Genomic DNA, 15,523 nt, shown 5'->3' with positions numbered 1-15,523 from the left:
TGATTGATAGTGTGAATATGGTCTATTGTTGACTAGCCTTCACGAAATCCTGCCTGGTCCTTTGGTTGACAGAAGTCTAAGGTGTTCCTGATTCTATTTGCGATTACCTTAAATACTTTGAAGGCAACGGACAGTAAGCTGATCGGTCTACAAGCTTTATTCCAAGATTCCGGTACGCTCGAGATCATGAGGCCTTGTGTATACAGGGTGGCCAGTCTTTCTAGAACAATGTTCCCACCATTCTTCAACAAATCTGCTGTTACCTGATCCTCCCCAGCTGCCTTCCCCCTTTGCATAGCTCCCAAGGCTTTCTTTACTTCTTCCAATATTACTTGTGGGATTTCGAATTCCTCTAGACTATTCTCTCTTCCATTATCGTCGTGGGTGCCGCTGGTACTGTATAAATCTCTATAGAACTCCTCAGCCAGAAAAAATGATACGATATACAATATATGCCATATGCAAAAATTTTCTGCCGCACTACTGCCTCACCAGAGCCCTTGCAACACAAGGGGTTGGAGGCACGTGCTATACAAAACTACCACAGCAGCATTCCCAGAAGAGAGGGTGCACTACAAATTTATGAGGCTAATAACATGCAAGACAACATCTTTCAGGAAACCTAGGACTACAGTCGCCGACCGTTTATTCGGACCTCACGGGGACTGCGAAAATGTCCGAATAAACAGGTGTCCGAAAAAGATTAAGACAAAAAAAATGAAATCCTTTAATTCCACGCACTTATTCCGGCTCGGCAGTAAGCTTGAAGAAATCGTGAATGTGCCGTTGCACGCTGTTCCGTTGCTTATGCGCAATCAGATAAGCTTGCATCTCGGAGGGTCGTGCGGTCACTTAGACGGCTGAAAGCACAGTCACTGCTTGTACAGTCGAACCTCGATATATCGAACCCCGCGGTGATCGCAAAATAGTTCGATATAGCCAGAATTCGATATATAAAATCACGTAGAAAACGCGTCAAAAACTAGCACAAATCAATCAATGAACCAATCGTGGCGCAATAGTTACTCACATGAAGCTTCAAACAAAGTATTTATTTCGTTCGCTGAAAGTACTGAAGCAGCGTAGCCTGCTTCATATTGGCAACCGCGTGCTTGACCACGGCGTCCTCTACATAGTCCAAACGGTCCACAAGAGACAGTCCAGTGCCTTCTATTGCGCCGCAGTAGCGGCGTACAACGGCCAACGCAGCTACAGCCTCAGTTGCAGTCGGGAGCGGGGTAACATCAGCACTTGCTGGATCAGCCTCGGCAGCGTCTTCGTTTGGCCGCTCAGCAGTCATTTCTGCCGCGATCTCCACGTCTGTCAACTCTGCCACTGTTCCGGTGCTGTCGTCACCGCCAATGAAGTCCTCAACGCACATGCTGTGTGGCTCAGCACCGACAAAGCACTCCAACTGGCTCCAGGTTTCTTCGAGCTGGCATTCTTCCTCTGTGCCATCCAACGTCAAATCTTGGGTTGCTTCCTCGGAAGCTTCTTCAATGCGGCTCACGAAACCCGCATGCCGAAAGCAGTGAACTATTGTCGACTGCTTGACGTTGTCCCACGAGGCCTTCAGCATTTGAATGGCACCCAAAAGGTCTATCTTTAGCTCTTGGCCCATCCGCAGCTTGAGTAGCAAAATGTCGATCAGCCGACGCTTATAAATGGACTTGAAAGCGCGAATAATGCCCTGGTCCAATCGCTGCAGCTTCGACGTCGTGTTTGGCGGCAAAAAATGAATTTCAATATTGCTCAGCTGGACATCTGTGTGGTGTGTTGTGCAATTGTCAACGATGAGGCAAACCTTCCGGCATTGACGCGCCAGCTCAGAGTCCCATGCCTTCAACCATTTTTGGAATATATCCCGAGTTATCCACGATTTCTTGTTCCAGGCATATGTAACCGGAACGCTGGGGCAGTTGCGCATGCACCTCGGGGTTTGAAACTTGCCTATGACAAGCGGCCGCAGCTTCGTGCTTCCGTCCATATTAGCAGCCAACAGAACTGCGATACGTGCCTTGCCTTGCTTGCCGCCGTGGCACTTGTCTCCGCGGGTATCGAGCGTTTGTCGTGGAAGCATTTGCCAGAACAGGCTCGTTTCGTCAGCATTAAATATCTGATTGGGCTCATACTTGGCGAGAATCTGAGGCCACTTTTGTTCAAGCCACTTCTTGATCTCGCCTTCATTGGCGTCCTCACTTTCCCCCGCGACTGTCTTCCCGACAATGTTAAAGCGGGCCTTAAAACGTTGCAGCCAACCGCTGCTGGCGTTAAAATTCTCGGCGCCGAAAATGAACGCAAAGTTCTTGGCCTTCTGCTGTAGCATTGGTCCCGATAAAGGAATATTCCGGGCCCTTACGTCGACAAACCATTTGTACAGCACCTTCTCGACGTCTTCAAAGGCAGCTTTGCGCACCCGCCGCGCGCCTCAGTGCTGGTTCTGTTCCGCCTTGGCCTTTATGTCACTCTTGTTTTTCAGCAGAGTGCTCAAAGTACTCCTTGGCATGTTGAAAGCTTCGGCGACGCTCGACTTCTTTTCTCCATTTTCAACGCGCTGTATCACTTCCAATTTCGCAGCAAATGTCAGGGACGTCCGCTTCTTCGCGTTTGCAGCCATCACACCAGCCACACACGCACTAACAACGACTGGCGTAGCACAAGCGGCAGCACCGAGACGCACGTGTCATTGACGTTGTCAAACTAGCCAACCTAACCAAGCCACGCCAAGCCGCCGCGTGCGTACGCCGCTACGTTCAAATGTCGCCCTCGGCACAACCGACGTGGGCCGCTGTCGTACGCAGCAGTCTGGAACGGCCATCGCGCCGCCATCTTCGAGAGCGTTGCGGGAAAGCTCGCCTCCTGTCAACAGAGCGCACTTGGTCTGGGGCGGCGGAGTTCGATATATCCATTTTACATCCGGCCCCGTTCGAAATAAAAAATTAAAAATACATGCGATTTTCCACGTGTGGAAAGTGTTCGATATACGCAATAATTCGATATATCCGTGTTCGATATATCGAGGTTTGACTGTACACGCTATGCATGCGACGGCAGCGTAGCACATGGTGAGTCATCTTCCGACTCGGTCATCGTCCGGCTGTGCAGCAGAAACCTGATGAATGATCTGGCTGTCGAGTTCTGCGCCTGTCAGTACAGCAGTGTCAGCACCTGTGAAACTGTCAAATGAGACGGTGTCCGAAATCGCAATGCAACCACTGCGCAAGTCTCGGCAGAACATTTTCCGCGTCGGTAGGGAGCACATCGGAAGGCGACAAATCTTAGGCCTCCTGGCACCCGCTTGCCGGCATTCCCCAGCGCAGTCTGCGCGGGCACTGTCGGTGCCATTAGACACTTGACGCAAAGTTTCCGCGTTGGATCACCGGAACCTCGACACAGCACACAAAGCAAACACTACCATGCCGACACCAGTCGTGCGCGAAGAAACAAATCGGCTGCTGGATTGTCTTGACATGGCTTACTAAGCTGAAACCGGAACTGCTGTAGAACCACTCTATCGAACCAGGCAGAAACGATGATGATGAGCGGAGATTTGCAGTAGCGCCACTTCATGGGACAGCAAGGAGGCTCTGCAGGGTGTCTACCAAGTTGACATTTCCAAATTCCCTCAGTTTTCCAGGTTTTCCCTGAGTGCCATTGAAAATTTCCCTGAGTGATGCAGAGCTATGTTTTATGTCAAGACGGGCTGAAACCATATCACCCGATGCTGTCACTCTCTAGTAAGCTACAGAAAAAAATTTAAAAAAACCGACTTAATCTAATTTGAATACTAAGGAGTAGTGTTCATGTTATTCAAAAAGAGATCTAATAGAAGGGGGGTTAGTAAAATGCCAGCAAATAAAATGTATTCAAAAAAGATTGCAAATGGAGCCGGACATTCTCAAATACGAATAAAAAGAGATGGATATAGAAGCAAATATTTTCGAATATGAGCTATTTCTATCAACTGATAGCAAGCTCAGTGGTATTAGGCCCGAACTCTGTCACAATTGAGATTCTCTCTCAACAGCTCGTAAGTCAACCTCAACTGTCCTGACATACTCTCAGCCCGCGCACGACTCTTGAGTATTGTGTTTCACTGCTTTAACGAGTTTATTTTGGTTTGGATGAGAGACACTTGCAGCTCGGCATTAGCCAAAACTTAATTTTTTGAGCGCTGGCTCCTTCAAAACGGCGGCAGCAAGCTTCCTTTCCTGTTTATTCCTCAATGTGTAGGTCATTTCTGTTCTTGTTTTCCTTCCACCACTCGTTCGCCCCAAAGACCATTTGAAATATCTTGGTCAGTTGCACAGTCTACGGCCGATTTTTCGAACTCCCAGGGGCCGCGAAAACGTCTGAAAAATCGGCCAGTTGAAAAAAAAATAAATGCGTGTCATTTAGTGCCTTTAGGGGCTCAAACCGCCACAGGCACGTTCGAAAACGCTCTGAAGGCCTGTCGGTACACATATTAGGCATCTCGGTGCTCGTACTGGGACAGGAAATACCGGGTGCACGCCTGTATAAGGAATGCATACTGTGTTCCGTGGCAATAGCCCCTTCCCACGCTTGTTATGCTTCACTGCAATACTTTTGCGTATGCTTCACCAAGTAACATTTCTGTACAGAGGCGAAGCTAATTTTCAGGAACCGGCATTATGCAACGCACCGTGTTTTCCAAGTTTCTAAGCCAATCGCGAGGACCACAAAGGCGGAGTCCGTGCTATTGCTGACAGCAGCTAATTCTTTCAATAAAAAACTCGGCATCCAACGGCAAGAAGCTTCATAGCGAACATAGAAGTAGCTAGGCCTAACGTTGCCGCAGTGGCGGCAATGGCTGCCAGCGGATCTCCGTGCGAGAGTGCCGGTTCGAGGTGGCGAAGTAATCAAAATGGCTTTGATTATTGCCGTTTCGGACCTGCGGTCACGGCAAAACGTCCGGAAAATCGGACGGCGACGAGTTCTTGCGTCGGAAATGTCACACGTTCTGATACGTTGACTCTATGGGGTACGTGGCGGTGCCGCGAAGCCGTCCAAATTATCGGGAATCCGGAAAGTCGGTCGTTGACTGTACACTGGCAACTCCTCCAGCCGACGACAGAGCGTCAAAGACGATTCATTACGATTCCTGTCTGTTACTCGAGCCAGCATTACCGCGACTTTCGACCCTTTCAATAAAATTGCCGCTAATTTTCCCTGATAGAGGCCCAAATTCCCTGAGTTTTCCCTGACTTTTTCCAGACTACTCAAAATCCCTGAGAATTCCCGGTTTTCCCGGTTGGTAGACACCCTGCTCTGTTCAAAACAAAAATGGCGTTCAGCAAGTCGAACCATGCACCGGTCAGAGTCTGTGCATGGTGCTTTCGATCAAGTGGGCTCAAGGAGTGCCCAAAAAATCAGATGAGAGGTTGCAAGGTGTCTGAACTTTCGGCAGTTGTTATACATTATGGTCTATGGGGAGAATGGCGGTGCCGCGAAGCAGACCAAATAATCGAGCATGTCCAAATTTTTGGAGTCCGGAAAATCAGTCTGCGACTGTATACTGGTATCAAAAGACAGTTCTGGACCAAGAAACATTACAGGATGAAGAGGAATGTGCTGCCGGTGTGCTAGGGGAAAATGTCTCCATTTCTCAGATTCGGCTCTATATACTCCAGGAGGACGTGGAGGACAGTTGGCCTCTCTTCACGTCTACTACAGGTTGGAGGCTCATATCCAGTGAGTAGAAAATTATAGGTGCCAAATGTGTGTCTTATGCTGAGACGACAGAATAGGACATCTGTTCAGCGTGACTTTGTTGCGGGGGGCCAGAAACCTAACTGTGGCTTTATCACGTGCAGCATGCAGCTTATTATTTGCTTCCACGACCCACATGCGTTGCCAGTGTTTTCGCAATTTCTTTCGTAAGAAAGTCCTCAGATCTGTGACAGGGACAACAGCTTTAGGACTAACAGCTAGTGATGCAAATGACATGGCCATCTCGTCAGCCGGAACATTACCCTCGATCTGTAACTGGTCATGGCATCAAACCTGCAATGGTGTGCCTCGACTACCTCTTTGACTCTCTCGATGGGTTCAAGCAGGTGCTCATTGTGTACCTAGGACATGCTGAAGGTGAGAAAGAGCGCAGGCTTGACTTGCATTCATTGCTTTAAAACGTTCCCCTTCTTCGCGCCTAGTAGTACCACAGTAGTGGATCAATTCAATTTTCAAATTGGGCAATGTCTATTTTTTGTTTACGTATGGGCCACCCAAATTTTGGCAGCAGGCCAAGTAATTTTTGGGAATGGGCCAGGTCAATTAAATGCACGTTTACTTAATTTTCGAATTTGGCAAAGTCCATTTTTTTGGTGTGGGCCCCAGCATCTGTCGGACGCCGTGGCTGTTCACCATGCAATCTACAGCAGGTCCAGCGGCGGGAACGTGGCGTCATCACTTGGTCACGTGAGTTTTGGTACCACTGGATGTTAATGCTGGACGCTTACCAGATTTTCTCCTTCATGGCACGTATAATGCTCTTCCGTGAATAAATATTTCTGCTTTAAATACCTGTCCGCATACGACTATTCAATATTCGAAACTTTCTATTCGGATTTGAAAAAGCTTCCATGTAAAAACTGAAGCTGTGACCGAAGTCTGAAGATTTGCAATCCAGAGAACTTCGATTTCAAGATCCCGCACGATCACTGAAACACTTACCAGAAAGGAATTTTCTATCAGCGAAATGCTCCTTTAGCTGATCATTCTCCCGTTTGAGCTCCTCGACCCGCTGCAGAAGATCGCTGTTTGAAGGGGAGACACCCGAAGAGGGATCATCCTGCAGAGAGACAAACATTAGATCTAACACATGACTTTCTCCACATGCCTGATAACTGTTACTTTGTATAATCCCTCTCACCAAGGAAAGCAATGCCGAATGGAAAAGAACACCCAAGACATCTCGGAGATAGTCACTAAAAATCGCTACATACACAGTATCGAGAAGTTGTGCATGCAGAATGTGCCCTCCTATGTTTAGTAATACCAGGGTCGGCTAACATGCAAAAACGAAAAAAAATTGTAGAGGCTTGTCGCATAGCAACTGCAAACAATGCTTTTTCTGGTCAGATACCTGCACTTACATGTGTGTGCGCGCCTGTCAATTCGATTTCTTCTTTGCAGGTTTTTTTCTCAGACTATAAATGGCTGGTGCTTTCTTTAAAGTTTATGTAACAGTAAGGCGGCGCCACAGTATGTCCTTGTGACAAACACCAAAAGATCCAACTTTTTCCGAGAGAAGAATCGTTGCAAGCCAAAATGATGCAAAAACGAAAAATGGCTAGTGCTACCACCTTGAAGTTACCACACCCACTTGCCATGATGTTATGGATAGTGAAGGCATCTCCTCAAGCCCAGTTAATTTCTTATTGGCAATGATAAACCACTGCATTTTAAAACAGTCCAAGGCTACACTTGGAAGTTCTCAAAAATTTTTACAGAGCCACAATTGCTCAAACACAAAAATATGCTTTGAAATCTGCAACACCACATTGATGTGTTGGCATTTGGGATGCGGTGCCAAATTCAAGGAACTGAACTTTGATCTTCATTTTCACTTTTAATAATCCATTCATAGTAGCAAATTTTCATGAATAAAGCTTTTACTTATGTTTAAGTTCATTTAGTGTTTCTCTTTAATGTCTAGGGGTGTGCAAATTCAAAAATTTTGAATAACGAATCTAATAGTGTTCTTTTAAAGAAAATGACATTAACTTGCAAATGCTTCAAGGTTTAATGCCACTTGTGAGACGTCACATGGACAAGCCTACTGTAATTTGCCTTAATGCCATTCATCATATAATGCTATCACCAGAACTCAATTGACTGGTAAATGCACACTCCCGATGTCATGTTTGCACAGTGCAGTATAACTGTATATGAAAAGGCGTCCATCACATTTTTTTTAAATTCATGCAGGAACTCCTCTGGGAGTTGTCTATGTATGCATAAGCATTGTGCTACTTGCTCACCTCCATGCAGCCCGGTGTCATTAACAATGTTATGAAACTTGATCCGGCCAGTACAAACACCAGCGCTACAGCAACACGAACTGGTGTGGACGGCGGTGCAAGGTGCATTGACAACGCAAGCAAAGTACTGCAGGTGGCGGTGCCAGGTGCACTGATGACGTTACGATCATTATAAGCCGTTGATCGCTCTTTTAATGCATTATCCATCCATGGCGAACCTTTACGAACTGTGATCAAATGTACTCCAGAAGCGGCTGCATATGGCGCAATGCAAGCTATCTGTGATGCGGAGAGAGGGTGCAGACTGCTGACAGCTCCGCAAGCTGTTCTTTTGCTGCTTTGCATTGAAAAGAGATGCGCAGGCCCACACCCTGAAAGCGATCTGCAAAAGGCGCACCCTGCAAAAGGCACAGGGTGCAGCATGTGCTGAGAGTTTCGTGAGCACTGTGTTCTTGCTGCTTCATTAGTGTTGGAGCGACAGGCAGCGCGAAGATGATGTCGCTCACTGCTGGGGGCTCTATCTAGGAAGTGATCATCTTGACATGACGGATGGACGGAGGGTTTTTCTCGTTCGGTAAGGATAGAAATGCTTACGCATTTAAGAATTTATACATGTCTTCAAGAACGCTATCAGGATTTGTACTCGGCGAAATTTGTCACACAAAAGCAGGTTGGTGTTGCTACACAGACCTTCTTTTGCTTCTGGGCTTTGATTTGACATGCAATGGCCGAAGTCACTATGGTCTTAAAGCGTTGCAAAAAAAAGTCATTAAAATTGAACGAGTGGCGGCTCCACTGATGAAAAGAAATGCCCCCAGGGTACTTAAGGCATTAACGATTGAATGCAAGTCTGTGCTCATCTGGCACAAGTTTTACATGTTTGCTATTTACACCCACGGCATTGAAAAAGCCAATTGCATTTAGGAAAGCACAACATACTTATACAAACATGAAATATGCAGGCAAATTTAAGCCCTCAATAATGAGTTGTAGCAGGGTCGAAAAGGCTGTTGGCCAAGGCAGCAAGTGAGCTAGGACGAGTGGCTTAATCAAGAGCTGTTAGAGGAACCGCCAGCAGCCGACATGTCGATCAAGTGTTTGTTGCTCTCGTAGGCATGCTTTTGTTGACAATGTTTGTGTGAAACGAAAGAGTGCCACAGGAAGATTTTGTTTTGTACCTCTTGACCAAGATACGAAGGCTTCGTAGTGTACGTGGAGGGATGCTATATCTCTGCAAAGTAGACGTATCACTCGCCCATCCCATGTGACCTGAATTGCCATCAGCCTTACGAAGCATTAAAGATGCCAGCTACTGAGTTGTTTTGTGCAAGGTGCAAGCCATGCCATCTCAGCTCAATAGCAACAGGTACTATGATAGTCTACACTGTAGGCTTTAAACCATATTTCAAGTGATTACTTTGTTACCTCACCAAGCAGTTAATTTTTTTTTCTTTTGTCACAATACTTCGTGACACTATGTTCTCCTGTTTAGCTCTTTGCAGGCGTAAGAAGCCAACAAACACTGACACCAAGGACAACATAGGGGAAATTACTCGTGCTTAATGAAGGAAATAAAGAAACGACAAATTAATTAAAATGAAAGTTGATGAAAAAACAACTTGCCCCAGGTGGGGAACAATCCCACAACCTTCGCATTTCGCGTGCGATGCTCTACCAATTGAGCTACTGCGGCGCCGCTTTCCCATCCGCTTTCTTGGGTATTTATGTTTCCTAGTAGAACCCTGGAAGTATTAGCCAGCGCCACCACTCGCAGACCTTGGCGGCGGATGTGGAACATCTTTTCTGCCGCAGGCGTCACAAGAAAATGATCTTTTTGGGTGAAGGCAACCGGTCAATAAACCCACACATGCTACCTGAAGGCATCAATGTTGCCAGATTCGAGACCCACATTATGTGATAATCGAGAAGGAAGGGGGTTAACTACGTAACACAAGACGAAGGAAGCACACCAAGACAGGACACTGTTACGTCAATCACTCATCCTCCAACGTATTCGTACTGACAGTCAATACCAATTTTTTGTTCTATGGAAAGCATAATGCATATTTTACTACATTGTCATTGTGGAATCAATTCATGTCAGACATTAAGCACTGTTCCACAATCGTCGTTTTCAAAAAGAAATTGCTATCTTATCAATACCTAATGCTTTGAAACCTCATATAGTGGCACCGTATAAAGATTGTTTACTTTGCTTTTTCCCCCCACTCACTTGACTCCCTACATTTCTTTAATGTACTGCTACTGTATGGAACAGTTATTGTTTAAATAACTTCCCGATACGTACCTATAGCTGCCTGACCTAACTTAAATTGTATTTTTTTTTCTACCCACGAAATATATTTTTATGAATGTGTGAACCAAGGAAGTTTACTAATTTATTACACGACAAAATGCAGGCATCTTGCTTTGCTATGAAATTATGGATACTGGTTACCTTGCGCTGCTCTAGCTGTTGGTGTTCATCGGGTAAGGCAGGCTTCTCGTCCTCCGATTCCACCAGAATGACATCATCGTCAATCAGGGGCTGTGCTGGTTCCAACTTGTCACCGTCCCAGCCTGAAGTGACAAACATGACAAGATAGGAGTCACTAAGCTCCTACCACTCTTACTCGCTACAACGCAGTTAGGCATTGGGGCTTACGTACCCTGACACACCGACAGGTCAAGCGATGGTGGCCGGGCAGCCTGCCAGCTGACTGAAACAATTTCCTCCTGTCCAAGGACGTTTGCACCTGGTTTGTTGAAATAAAAAGCAAACTGTGAACAGATTAAACTCGGGCTGGAGACCACGAAACACGGCAACTTTTCCAAGACTAGAAATATCTAATGCCCCTGTCATCAAGCGGGCAAGTTAAGTGAACTTCGGGACCTTGAGTGATGCTTTCGGCTGTACGGTGCTAAACGGGAAAACAGAGGGCACTCGCACTAAAAAAAATGGTGACAGATTAAAATCGTGTTTTCTGAAGATGTTGATTAAAATAACATACCCTTCTAAAATGCTATTGCTTTAGTTGTATTATAAATAAAAACAATCTTAATCTATATTTACTCAACAAAAAACGAAAATATTGTTATCATAAGATTGTTGCAAGTCAAGGCAGGCCAAGACGAATGCCTAGCCAATCCAGAATAAGATGGTGGCGTGCGAAGAGATGGCATTTGATTCTGCTAGAACAGAATATCAGCGAGTTCTGTTCCGATTATTCTGTTAAAAGCTGTTCAACAGCTAGAATGAACTTCTGTGTCCTTTTTCAATGCATTGCATTTTGTATCATTGAAACCGCTGGCAGCGAGCTTACGTACTCTACCAGCAAAGTGCGTTCCGTGAACACACTCTGGCCAGATCGCACTCTTCGCCGAGTACACTACACTTGCGACATTTAGATTTGGGAAAGTGCACTTAAAACCGAGTGCACTCTACTTAAGTGCACATAACTTGCCCGCTTGACAGGTATATGAAATATATAAATTATGGGATTTTACCTGACAAAACCACTTACTGATTATGAGGCACGCCTATGGGGGACTCCAGAAATTTCGACCACCTAGTGTTCTTTAACGTGCACTTAAATCTAAATACACGGGTGTTTTCACATTTAACCCTCATCGAAATGCGGCCGCCGTGGCCGGGATTCGATCCCACGACCTCGTGCTCAGCAGCCCAACACCATAGCCACTGAGCAACCATGGCGGGTCCCACTTGGCGGGTGTATAATGTGTTAAGGTTCCAAACATCAGAAGCGCCTTCATGCTCCAACCCGATATGCATCATTTTGAGCATAGGGTTTCATACAATAATTACTAGAGGGAACTCTGGCATTAGTGTCTACGGGAGCTGCAATGGGAGCGGTTGAGCCAGCACGGGAATTGGATAAGGTGCATGGATTTGCCTAAACTTCGCCCTTTTGGCTTCAAACGGCTTTGTGACTTTGTAAACACGTCATCTTAAACAATTTACTGCACAATAAATAATTAAATAAACGTCATTAAAATTGTCCAACGGCAGGATTCGAACACAGGAACCCTAGTGCAGAAGCCTGATATTGAAACCATTAATCCACGGACGCATGTATCGACAAGCAAATGAGACGCCCTTATGAATTTATTGCGGGCATGCCAGTGCCTTGAGACGCTTGGAGCGTTTCGATTTGGCTGCTTCAACAAGTTCAATAATTGCAATTAGTAGCGATTGTGCGTGTATGCAGCGTGCTCTGCACTTCGAAGTGTACATATTGCTCTGAAATTTACAATAATGAAGGCATATAAAGCGTATTATGTTTTAACAAAGCCACAAGAACGTCTGAATCCACAAGCACAAAGATTAGACAAATCTATGTACTTCCCAGCATTCCAATGGTGGTACAGCGACTACAGCGCCAGGGTTCCCTCTAGTAATTATTGTAAGAAACTATGATTTTGAGGTGTTTAACATCACAGAGCAACATTGGGGCTATGTCTCCAAAGACTCTGCAGTGAAGGGCCCCGATTTTTTTTTTTTTGTACCACATGGGTTCCACATTCTGCACCCATCAAAACGCAGCCGCCATAACCGGGGATCAAACCTGCGACCTCGCGCTCAGCGACAGAACGCCAAGCCACTAAGCCACCGAGACGAATCCAATAGCAACGGTGGAAGGAAAATCTGAGGGGCCCTGACGTCACTCCACCGGTGCGCCCCAATGCGCCGTTTCATCCCCCACCCCCCAGGTGCGCGCCGGTGCGACTTGCGGCGAGTGGCGCCAGAAGTCGGCGTTGCCATCGCGTCGGGCCCACAGGTCCAATCGCGGTGTATTCGGCCGCGATACAAATTATGACAAGTCCATCTGCACCTAATGAGATCAAACACGTATGCTGGCCGTGGCTTCACCGGAATCGTTTTTCGGGCGGCCACTCACAGCGGAGGTGCGACAACCCACCGAAGACGGGAGAAATATCCCCACGTCGTCCTTCGTCCGTGGCGTGATGTACGGCGTTGCATGCGCGCTCGTTTCACGCTTTCTCGTGCAGTCCCACCTGGCCACAATAACAGCTGGGAGAGCACAATCTAGATAACACAGCGGAACAAAACACGGAGACTATCTTAACCCTGCACACAAGACGCCTTCACCAAGGTACTAAATCAACGGAGCAGCACGCGTCAGGCGCTGCATGTGAACCAACTAATTTAAAAACGTTGATGTGAGCGCACACAACTACAATAACGCCGCCATTGTGGCTCGAGAACATGGCCGCTACAGCGAAAAAAAAAATAAAGCAAAGAAAATGAGAAATACCACGTGGCTTTCTCCACACTTTTCTCCTAGCGCGAGGAAGGGTGTAGGAACAAATGAATAATACATTAGGGTCTAGGTAACGCAAAAATGGCGTAAGGCGTGCAGACACGGACACAAGTGGACAACACGAACGGGCCTCTCTTCTCCCTTTCTCGCCATGATCACCCCCAACGATCCTTCGCCTCTCAGCTGCAGTGGTTGGTACTGCAACGTATTTTCGCTGAAGTTACGACGCAAATAAGAGGTCTGCAAATGGCACAGCAAGTGAAATAATGAAGGGTCAGCTGCTGTGACGCACAGTGTTCATCGAGCGGACGTGACGCGGACATTGTGACACCGCTTCTCCGATAGGAACACTCCTCTGAATGACCGGCAGCGGTTTGAACAAGTAGAGAGCCACAAAAAATTCGGGCACCAATAAGAACAAAAGTACATGCTGAAGACACTTACCAACGCGAGTGTGACAGACTGGCGAATGTCCGCAGTAGCAACACCAGCCGCACTGGACTACCTCGCTTCCGCCGACGTTTACTTCTGTGTGGGAGCGCGAAAAGCCGTCGCATTCGCACTTGTCGCGAGAGCAGCGTCCTCGTGCCACGCCGCGGACGTCGACGTTTGTAAACATTCTGCCTGACCCAACGAGCTGAGACCGCACTGCCAGCTGACACAACCGCACCGCTAGCGTACCGCACGTGCTCTGCCGCAAAGACAGCAAAGACGTGCGCGGAAACAGCCCAAAAGCCCGCGAAAACTGCGAACCAATGGAAGGGCGAATCTCGAGCGTGCGTGTGGCTCCATCTGCGGCAAACTTACGAAACCTTTTACATAGCCTCCGAGATTTGCAACGCAAAGGCTAAGCCAAAAAAAGTGGCAACGGCAAAGGCGCCGCCATGTTGCTACCCCTCATTTTTAATTTTGTGGCTGTGAAAGACCTGTGAAAGGCGATAACTGCTAACACATGCGTGGTGGAAGCGAAATTTCTGGCCACGCATGAGAGTGCATGAGATGGCCCAGTCGTGATCACGTGGTTGTAACAAGTATGGCGCCGGTTAGCTTTTCGCGCGCTGTTTCAACTTTCGAGCTTCGTTAAAACAGCATTTTATGGTCTCTTACTTGATTGTGTGCTAGAACATTTTAGTTAGTTACTCTGGAAGAGTCGGATAGTGTCAGAGTTTGCGATCACGAGCGACACTGGGCGCTAGCTTGGAGCAGTTCGTTTTTTAGGGCAAGGTTGTGACTGGTGATGTACAGGGTTGTGAATATTTGGCTGCGCGTGTTCAAAGAACGGTTTTGCGCTCACCGCTGCACTGCTCCTGCTGAAATTTGGCATAACCATCGCATTTTGGCGTTGGCTTCCTTTAGTAATAGAGGAATCGCAAAAAAATTTTCTTTGACGCCGTGCCGTCGGCAGAAAGAGTTGCCAGTGTACAGTCACCGATCGACTTTCCGCTTCGCGACATCACCGACCCCATAGAGTCGGAACGTCTTAAATTGTGGACCCAAGAACCCTTCGCCGTCCGATTTTTCAGACTCTTTGACGTGACCGCAGATCCAAAATGTCATTAATCAGAGCCACTACCGCCGCCATTTTGATTGCTTCACGGCCTCGAACCGGAGCTCTTGCATGCAGATCCACTGGCATCCACGTTGCAGCGGTGTTAGCCATCACCGCTGCAACGCCGCCAGCAAGGCCACCACCTCTGGCCTTGCTGCTTCGACGTTCGCTACCAAGCTTCTTGCTATTCGCTGCATTGTTTTTCATTAAAACACTTTGCAGCTGTTTGCAATGGCGCCGGCTCCGCTTTTGTAATACTCGCCAATGGCTTCGAAGCTCGGAAAGAACGACGCGTTGCACAACACCGGTTCCCGGAAGTCAGCTTAGCCTTCGTACAGTAATGCTATGCGGTGAAGCATATCAAGCCTGAGAAGGGGGCAATTGTCACGGGACACACTATGTATTTCTTTATTATACACGCGTGCACCCGCCATCTCCTGCCACAGTACGAGCACCGATATGCGTACTGGCAGTTATCTAGAGCTCTTTCGGATGTGCCTGTGGCGATTAGAGCCCTTAAGGGCAATAAAAGACGTATGCATCATTTTTTTTTTAACTGCCCGATTTTTCAGACATTTTCGCGGCCCCTCCGAGAAATCGGATGCTGAGTGTACGACTGACCAAGACGATGCTTAAGATGGTCCGTGGGGCGAAGGCGCGGCGGAACG

General features: G+C 47.2%; 2 protein-coding genes across 3 annotated transcripts in view; both read right to left on the bottom strand.

Moving 5' to 3' along the window:
- LOC126519140 (uncharacterized) overlaps window positions 1-14,021 on the bottom strand; it is a 36,054-nt gene extending 22,033 nt beyond the window's left edge. The window contains exons 1-4 of one of the 2 annotated variants that reach the window (XM_050168744.3): window positions 13,751-14,021; window positions 10,673-10,759; window positions 10,462-10,583; window positions 6,694-6,811 (exon numbers count right to left, since the gene is read on the bottom strand). In XM_050168744.3, coding sequence (XP_050024701.1) covers window positions 6,694-6,811; window positions 10,462-10,583; window positions 10,673-10,759; window positions 13,751-13,925 — 502 coding nt within the window. In that variant the 5' untranslated portion in view covers window positions 13,926-14,021. Of the gene's footprint in view, window positions 1-6,693; window positions 6,812-10,461; window positions 10,584-10,672; window positions 10,760-13,598; window positions 13,645-13,750 lie in introns of those variants that run through there. The other variant, XM_055065263.2, reaches the window with a different exon arrangement.
- On the bottom strand, window positions 891-1,669 carry LOC126519139 (tigger transposable element-derived protein 6-like). Its single transcript, XM_050168743.3, has one exon. It carries the CDS (start codon window positions 1,619-1,621, stop codon window positions 1,052-1,054), a length of 570 nt encoding a protein of 189 aa, XP_050024700.2. The 5' UTR covers window positions 1,622-1,669; the 3' UTR covers window positions 891-1,051.
- Window positions 14,022-15,523: the final 1,502 nt, after the last annotated feature.

The sequence above is a fragment of the Dermacentor andersoni genome, chromosome 10 (assembly GCF_023375885.2).
Source record: "Dermacentor andersoni chromosome 10, qqDerAnde1_hic_scaffold, whole genome shotgun sequence".
NCBI lineage: Eukaryota > Metazoa > Arthropoda > Arachnida > Ixodida > Ixodidae > Dermacentor > Dermacentor andersoni.
This window is presented reverse-complemented; position numbering and strand designations above follow the sequence as displayed.